The sequence below is a fragment of the Beta vulgaris genome, chromosome 3 (genome assembly GCF_026745355.1).
Source record: "Beta vulgaris subsp. vulgaris cultivar EL10 chromosome 3, EL10.2, whole genome shotgun sequence".
Lineage (NCBI taxonomy): Eukaryota > Viridiplantae > Streptophyta > Magnoliopsida > Caryophyllales > Amaranthaceae > Beta > Beta vulgaris.
In genome coordinates, this window is record NC_079204.1 from 29,744,843 (window position 1) to 29,753,850 (window position 9,008).

The following is a 9,008-nucleotide window of genomic DNA, read 5'->3' on the forward strand; positions in this document are numbered from 1 at the left end:
TTAGTCACTAAGAAACTCCTGGGAATGTGTAGTTGAAGTAACTAGGATAATTAGAATCTTAGGCTTCAAGAAAAGTACTGGTGAGGTCACTTAGGTAGGAAACCAAGGGGAAACATTTTCTTATGTTGATGTGATAAGTTGTTATTTACAACTATTAATGTGTAAAGCAATGATTGTTTAACTTTTTTTGTAATATGTCGCCTCGAGGATTAACTAGTGCTAGAAAGGAGGCTATCGGAAAGAAGTGCTAGGCACTTGAGAATGCTATCATAGCCATGGCTAATCGGTTTACTACTCTACCTAATGGGAAATCTGTCTTTGATCGATTTGACCGTCACCATCCGCTTACTTTGACGGGACTTCTGATCCAGTTGTGCTAGAAGGGTAAAAGGGAGATGGAAAAATTGTTTGCTGCTACTGGTTGCCCTACTGCTAAAATGTTGCCTATTGGTATCAACAATCTAAAGCTGGAAGCTGATAACTGGTGGAATACTGTTCGTGCAAGCTGCATGGCTACACCAGGTTTCGAATGGGATGAGATTTGTGTTAGGCTGAAAGAGTGGTTTTATCATGATGAGCTACGTTGGCAGAACCAATTGGAGTTCCTAACTCTGTCTCAAGGTACTCTGAGTGTGCAGGAGTACACTGATAAGTTCACCGAGCTGTCTGGGTTTGCTACAAATATTGTACCTACTGAAGTTGAGCGTGTTAAAAGGTACATCAAGAAAATGAATCCAAGGGTTAGCATCCATATTCTGAGTTTGGGTGTTTTGACTTTTCAGGGAGCTTATGAGATAGCCCTGAGTATTCATGCGTCTTTGAAAGAGAATGGTTTTGCTAAGGTGGTTACTGCAAAGAAGCGTGCTGCTACTTATGTTCACATTCCTCCCAAGAAGCCAAGGTATAAGTCATCGGGTCGAGGAGGTTATCAATAGGGTTCTGGATCTGGTTATCGCCCGAGCTTTAATCCGAACAATTGTCGAATTTGTCCTAAGGCTTCCCAGCCGGGGAAGAACTATGATCGAACAACAGTTTGGTTCTATTACAAGGAGGAGGGGAACAAGTCTTTCCAGTATTCTACGAATCCTAGAGCTCCGTCTTATTTTGTTGGTCCTACTAAGCCAGTTGATTCTTCTACTCCTCCGAAGAACAGGATTTATGTGATGACGCATGCTGAAGCCGACATCCATCCTAATGTCATCTCTGGTACTTTTCTTGTAAATAATACTCCTACTTTAGTTCTATTCGACACTGGTGCTACAGTATCTTTTGTTGCTAGTTCCTTCATTCGAAAAGCTAATCTATCCTCTTGATCTCCTGTTAAGACTCTTATATCTCTTCTGTCTGGTGAGAATTATCCCTGTCATTATGAGTTTTAAGCGCGTGCCTGTCAGCATTACAGGTTTTGAGTTGCCCGCTGATCTTAAGGAGTTTTCTATTTCATAGTTTGATGTGATCTTTGGAATAGATTAGTTATCAAAGTATCATGCCTGCATTCAGTGCCATGATCAGAAGGTGGTGCTCCGTGATTCTAACGGTTAAAGGGTTTCTCATTCTAACGTTGTGGTGAAGAAGGGTGTTAAGTGGGTGTCCGCTCTGAGAATGCTGAATATGCGTCAAAGACGTGATGTTGTATACCTTTGCATGGTGATGGATTTTCGTCTAAAGAGCAGCTCGAGATAGTTATGATGGTTCAGGATTATCCTGATGCTTTTCCTGAAGAGTTACTAGATATCCCTTCTGAAAGAGATATGGAGTTCTGCATTGATATAGTGTTGGGTACTGCTGTATATCCAAGGCTCCGTATAAAATGGCGTCGTATGAATTGTAAGAGTTGAAAACTCAGTTGCATGAGCTGATAGATAAGGGGTTCATAAGGCCTAGTGTGTCTCCTTGGGGTGCTCTCGTTCTGTTTATCAAGAAGAAAGACGGCAGTATGCGTATGTACATTGATTACCGTGAGCTGAATAAGGTAACGATCAAGAATAAATATTTGTTGAAGATCTGATTGATCAATTGAAAGGTGTTGCAGTATTTTGCAAGATCGATATGAGATCCGTTTATCATCACATCCTTGTTAAGAAGGAAGATATTCCGAAGATTGCTTTCCGCACCAGGTACGGGCAATATGAATTTAAAGTGATGAGTTTTGGTCTCACAAATGCTTCTGCGATTTTCATGGATCAAATGAATCTCTCTTTCCACGAGTACTTGGATACTTGTGTAGTCGTATTTATCGATGATATTCTCGTTTACACTAAGGATGAGACGGAGCATGAGAAGCATTTGAGGCTGGTGCTAAATGCTCTAGCATAAGCAAAAGTGGTTCGCAAATCAACCTATGAGAAGCATTTCAGATAGTCTTTGTGTGCTTGTCTTATTTGTTGTGTTTTCACAGTTTCGAGGACGAAACTTTGTTTAAGGAAGGGATATTGTAACACCCCATAATTTTGCTCCTAGTGTTTCGCAAAAGTTTTCCGTAAAACTATTATTTTCTCTAAATTAATGATTTTTATTTTTATAAATTATTGGGAGCCGAAATATTTTTATTATTTGACGTGCTAAGTAGGTGTATTATATTTATATTTATAATATAATTTACTAGAATTATTTTTGTTATTAAGTATTTTTAAAGTTTAGGCGCGATTTTGGAAGTTATAGATGTATTGCGCAGCGGAATTTTGATGCATGGATCTTTAATGATTGGGACGGAAATATTTGGTGTGAGTTGGGCTTGGGTCAACCGGCCATGAGGAGAGAAAGGGAGATATTTTTCTTCTCTCGTTTTGTTTTGGTGACTCTTTGCATTTTTGTAACCTCCATAACCCCCTCATTATTTGACTTATTAAACCCCTTTTTATTTATTCTTTAATCCACTCAAAAATCTGATTCAAATTAGATTATCATTGCTTCCATCCTTACAAAAATTAGGTAATCATCATCTTCATCATTCTCTCTGAATTTTTTTGAGTTCTTTTCTTCATATATTGTTCTTAACTTGTTCTACTTGCCTATTAATCATTCGTGGTACTTTGAGGAGTTGAAGAAGAAGAAGAGTGCACACATAATTCAGGATCATCACAATAGTTTTCAACTCGTCTGCGACGATCCAGGTTACTAGTAGTTATCTTAGAACGATAGAGATTAAGGTATATTTCAGTATTAGATTATTACATTAGAAATTGTTTTAAATACTTTTCATATGACATTGTTGATGAAAATTTACGTGAGTTTTCATTATGTATGTTATAAGTATGTAATCTAAAGAAAATAATTTATGTTTGAGTTTTTCCTAGTTTATTAATTTAATTGGAAATTCGTGTATTTATGACTAATTATAAAATAATTAGTGAAAAAATTCTATAATTGTCGAAAATATTTTTCAGGAAGCTTGTCTTTTGTGTAGTATGTTTTCCATGTCGTAGAACAATTTTTGTCTACCTTTTACGATTTTAAATTATTTAATTCTCTATTTTGTATTTTCGTGTTTGTTAGTATTTAAATCGTGAATTTTATATTTTGAGGTCAAAAAATCTATTTCTTTACATAATATATATCACCTTAGGTCTATGCATGTTATATGAATTTGACTTATTTCACTAATCTGTAAATTAATGTTTAAAATTACTTTTGGAGTCGAAAAATTGGAAATAATTTTTTTACTATATTAGTGGAGTTATAATGGTCGTATGATAATTTTTTTGATATTTTATTGATTGATTTTATTAGTTTAATAATTTTTATTGTGTATTTGTTAAGGGTTTTAGGATATTTTTTAAAATTATTTAAGGGTTTAATAGATGTAAATAAATTGAGACCTTTTACATTTTTTTGAAGCTGATGATTTGTAGATTAGTGTGGTTATAATAGAGTATCACTATATTTACGTTTAGTCTTTGTAAAAATGGCTAATCGTGTACATTTTGCTGATTTAATGAGCTTTGGTGTTAATTAGTGGTGGCATCAGACGCATGTTGGTTCATGCACCAGACGCACAGGTTGGTGTTAAGCGCAAGCTCTTCCCTCGAGCGCACAGTTTTATGTTGTATGATTTTTTGTATGTGCTTGTACGTATGTCTTTCCTTGAAGTTGGTGATCTTATATGATATGATTCATTTATGGTTGATACTATTAGTGCTGTAAAAATTCTTTTATTATCATTGTTGGTGCTTAGTGTTGTTCATAGTGTTTGGTGTTTGAGACATTTGTTGCAAGCTTGTAAGTTACTATTTTGAGCAATTTTGAAGTGTTATTTTTTGATGAATTATGTGTATAAGGTCGGATGGCATCCCTTTTGACGATTAGTTTTGAGATGAATGACGCTATTATGTTATTTAAGAATTTTTTTTTAGATAAGAACATCCGGTGGGATAGATGTAGTCCACGATGCAGAACATGCCAACCATGTGGTAAACTTGGGTTAATTGTTGTCATTCGAGAGGTTAGGGAGTTTTGCGTGTTCTACCCTACATCGGGAGTTTCGCCATTCTTAGACACAGGCAGTGGGGAACGTAAGCCCATAGACTCGCCTGGAGATTGCGATATGACAAACCTTAGGAAGTAAATTGCGATTCTCTGGCGTTCGGTTTCTGACTCAATAACTTATTTTATCTATGCTTTTAACATTATTTAAGTACTCTTGAGATGGTTTATATATTTTTATCTTATTTAGTTGATATTTACTTTCCATTGTATTACCTCTGAGCTTTTATAATTTTGGATACATGCTATAGCTCTTTGCGCTTATAGTTTCCTTTCGTCTTAATCTATGTCTAAATTACAGTTTGTTTTCTTTTATTTTGGGAGAACTGCTTGTTACTCCCCACTGACTGTGGAATTATTTAATACATCTTTGCAGATGGAGATGACCTCTAGACATGTGACTCCTTGGGCTAGTAGAGTGTGGTTCGGTAATGAGAGGAACCTGCTCAAGTGCTCATAGTCTTTTTAGTAGATGAGTTTTATAAAGACAGTTGAGAGTCTTATATTATGCTAGGTCACAAGGACATTTAAACTAATTTGAGATTTTTTTTCGGAGACTTGCATGTCTCATAGTTATTAGATGATGCTATGTTTTGACCATGATTAGAATTATTATGTTTTGAGATATTAGTTTCGAAGCTATTAAAACTTCCATTGAGGTTACCTTTATTTAATGTTTTAGAGTAGCATAATTGTCCTGATGTTATTTCCGCTAACGTATTTTAGTCAATTTAAAGTAGACATTGTTAAGTTTCTTAGTAATAGAAGGATGGGGTGTTACAGATAATGAGCCCCATATTGTCTATGTAGGTTTCAATGAAGTACTTAGCCATATTTGGCAAAGCATGAGAGCGACTCCACAAAGAATGGGGGTCTCCTAGTGGACAAGTGGGTCGTTAGCCTTATTTCGGCTAAGTTTTTGAGTGACGTCCTCCCTCAAGATGCCGAGGGAGGTCATGGACGCTCCTCGGCAAGTTGGGGGCTTATGAGCCCTAAATGGTCGAGGGAGGTCCTTAGCCTTATTTCGGTTAAGTATTTGAGTGACACTCCTCAAAATGTTAAGGTCTGTCATGTAACACTCCTGGATATGCCGAGGGAGGTCATAGACGCTCCTCGACACGTTGCAGGCTTATGAGCCTCAAGTGGTCCATGGAGCCCTTAGCCTTATTTCAGCTAAGTATTTGAGTGACGCTCCTCGAAATGCTGAGGGAGATCATGTGATGCTCCTCGAGATACCGAGGGAGATCATGGGACGCTCCTCGGCATGTTGGGGAATTATGAGCCTCAAGTGGCCGAGGAGGGTCCTTAGCCTTATTTCGGCTACCATTTTGAGTGACGCTTCTCAAAATGCCTAGGGAGGTCATGTGACGCTCCTCGAGATGCCTAGGGAGGTCGTGGACGCTCGTAGGCACGTTGGTAGCTTATGAGCCTTAAGTGGCCAATGGAGGCCCTTAGCCTTATTTCGACTAAGTATTTGAGTGACACGCATCGAAATGTTGGGGGAGTGATCATGTCACGCTCCTCGAGATGACGAGGGAGGTCGTGGATGCTCCTCGGCACATTGGGGAATTATGAGCCTTATATGGCCGATGGAGGTCCTTACCCCTATTTTCGACTAAGTATTTGAGTGACTCTCCTTGAAATGTTGAGGGAGGTCATGTGACGTTCCTCGAGATGCCAAGGGAGGTCGCGGACGCTCCTCGGCTTTGGCGGCCTATGAACCTCAAGTGGCCGAGGGAGGTCCTTAGCCTTATTTCGGGTAAGTATTTGAGTGACGGTCCTTATAATACTGAGGGAGGTCATGTGACGCTCCTCGCGATGCCGAGGGAGGGAGTGGACGCTCCTCGGCATGTTGGGTGGGCTGATGAGCCTCAGATCAAGTGGCCAAGGGAGGTCCTTAGCCTTATTTCGGCTATGTATTTGTGTGACGCTCCTCGAAATGCTGAGGGAGATCATGTGATGCTCCTTGAGATACCGAGGGAGATCATGGGATGCTCCTCGGCACGTTGGGGGTTTATGAGCCTGAAGTGGCCAAGGGAAGTCCTTAGCCTTATTTTGTCTAAGCATTTGAGTGATGCTCCTCAAAATGCTCAGGGAGGTCATGTGAAGTTCCTCAAGGAACCGAGCGAGGGAGGTCATGGGACACTCGTTGACACGTTGTGGGCTTTGAGCCCCAAGTGGCCGAGGCAGGTCCTTAGCTTTATTTTGGCAAAACTAGTAGGACGCTCCTCTTATTATTGAGGAGGTGCCAATGAATAAGCTTTTCGTCTCGGGGGAGTTAAGGAGCCCCATGTTTCCCGAGGGGGTCTCAGGGCTACTCGGATATCGAGTAGGTATCAATTAGCAATTCTTAGCCGTTTTTGGCTAAGTTAGTAGGACACACATCTTATGACCGGAGAGGTGCCAATGAATATGTTTCTCGACTCTGGGAAGTTTTGGAGCTCCATGTTTCCCGAGGAGGTCTCACGGCCCTACTCGGATATCGAATAGGTACCAGTTAACGATACTTAGCCATTTATGGGCTAAATTCGTAGGACGCTCCTCTTATGACTCAGGAGGTGCTGATGGAGAAATTCTCGACTCTTAAGGCTTATTAGCCCCATCCTTCCTCCTTTGAGCATATTTATTTGTCCAGCAACGAGGGTTCAAGTGATTAGCCCCATGTTGGATGAATGGATAAGATAGCATCATTCTTTCCCACGACTCTGGTCCAGCGGAGATCGATAAAGATCCATGTTCAAAGTTACCCTACCAGTCGTGAGAGGGGAGTGGGGGACTCGGGATTATGTCTCGCTTGGAGTTAGGTGCTTTGATGTGCGACTCATTTTCTTTATCCGCGTTGGTTCTTTAGACTAAGGGGGTTCGTCCTTGGATGGAGGTAACTCGCGCATGCTAAGTTGGTCGAGAGGGGTACGCCCGAGCCAAGGGGGTTCGAATATGAAGGAGATGGGTGACTTTAAGCGTCACCACTTGGACGTCATGAATGTGTCAATAAAATGTACTTAGCCATTTTCAACTATGTTAGTGAGACACCCCCTCTCATGACCGAGGAGCTGTTTGTGGAGAGATTCTCCACTGAGGGGACTAATCATCCTGATGCTTCCCAATGAGTGGCACCTAAGGCTGATTACATGTCCTTAGCTGAGAGCACCCAAGGATGAGTGGACCTTGATTGAGCAGGTACCACTGATGAGTAGGTGCCTTTGATGAGTAAGCATCTATGACCTACTACATGCCCTTAGCATTGATCAAGTGGGCACCTAAGGATGAGTGTGTAACTTGATAACACGTCTGGCATCACAGCCTCCTTCAAGTGCTTTCATTTATTATTTGACAGGCATCTTAGGATTGCTGAGAGCCATTACCTCTGGAGAACCTTAAGAGGCATGAGTAGCTTGCTTCTCCCTGGCAAAGGTGGCCTTTGAAGCTGGAAACGGTCTTTCCCACTGTTTAGGTCCCAACCGGTTACGCTGAGCATCTCGGGAGGGAAGAATGATCTCTTCGTGACGAGAGTGGCAACCATATCCACCCGACTTTGCTTGAGAGTTTATTGAATCCGATTTGCAATCAAGATGATGGTTGTTCCATTTATGGGAGGAGGGTTATCTACTTGTATCCAACGCGAATCCACCGTCTTTCCCTCCGTCTCAGAATACTCTTTTACACTTTTCTGTTTTATCCATCCCATAATATTGTTTACACTTCTATTTTGGAATCTGGCCCACTAATATTTTAATCATTCTACTTTTTAACTATTCGCACACCCTCTTTATCTCCTCCATGGCCCACATTCTCTCTCCTTAAAATAAAATAATACTACTTTAATTAACTACTAACTCCTATCATATCTACTTTTCAATAGAAGAACAATTGATAACCAATCAACAACTTATCATCTAAAACTACGTGCATTGATAAGCGTCAAGAATATATATATCTTAAAATAATGTATTGATGATTGATATAGTGCGATGAAGCATAATAGTGGACTTGGACTTTGAGTACCAAAAGCTCCTGTTTGGATATCAGTCAAGGGTAACATGAATAATTTGCTTGTCCTTTCAGCACCTGACACGTGGCATTATTTGTCGCATAGGCTCGGGCACTTAGCACACTCCCCTGTGTGACGCAAAAAATTCTTTTCAATCTTTTTTTAAAACGTGTACCACGTGTATGAAGCTTATTGGGCATCATGCGTCAGACGCACCAATGTGCATTTGGCACGTGTGATTGTGTGTAACAAAAGCTGTTGCGCATGACGTAGCCATCGCGTGACACGCAATTTCTCTTTCCCTACAAATAGGTCTTGATTTCCTTACGTTAACACACATACACATAAATCCATACATGCAAGCATATTTTCCATTCAGCTTCACGATTGCTCGTCCCGAAGGTTGTTAATCCCTCAGACCCAAGTCACGGTATAATCTTAAGGGTCTTAGAATGAATCCTTTATTTTTCTATTAAAGTTACTAGCTATTTGTTTCATGATGTGGATATTTAGTATAGAACGTCTGTTGTACATT

At 40.1% G+C, this 9,008-nt stretch overlaps 1 protein-coding gene across 1 annotated transcript; it reads left to right on the plus strand.

Annotated features, from left to right (window-relative positions):
• Positions 1 to 395: 395 nt before the first annotated feature.
• LOC104883903 (uncharacterized) lies at positions 396 to 2,316 on the plus strand. The gene is made up of 5 exons (XM_010668479.2): positions 396 to 740; positions 783 to 901; positions 1,154 to 1,262; positions 1,674 to 1,827; positions 2,033 to 2,316. The coding sequence occupies exons 1-5, from the start codon at positions 396 to 398 to the stop codon at positions 2,314 to 2,316; spliced, it is 1,011 nt and encodes a 336-aa protein (XP_010666781.2).
• The last annotated feature ends 6,692 nt before the right edge of the window (positions 2,317 to 9,008 follow it).

Coding starts and splice junctions, on each gene's coding strand:
- LOC104883903 (XM_010668479.2), top strand. CDS start 396: ATGGAAAAATTGTTTGCTGCTACTGGTTGCCCTACTGCTAAAATGTTG. Junction 741..782: donor TCAAGAAAATGAATCCAAGG/GTTAGCATCCAT, acceptor TTGACTTTTCAG/GGAGCTTATGAGATAGCCCT. Junction 1,263..1,673: donor TATTCGACACTGGTGCTACA/GTATCTTTTGTT, acceptor TCTAAAGAGCAG/CTCGAGATAGTTATGATGGT.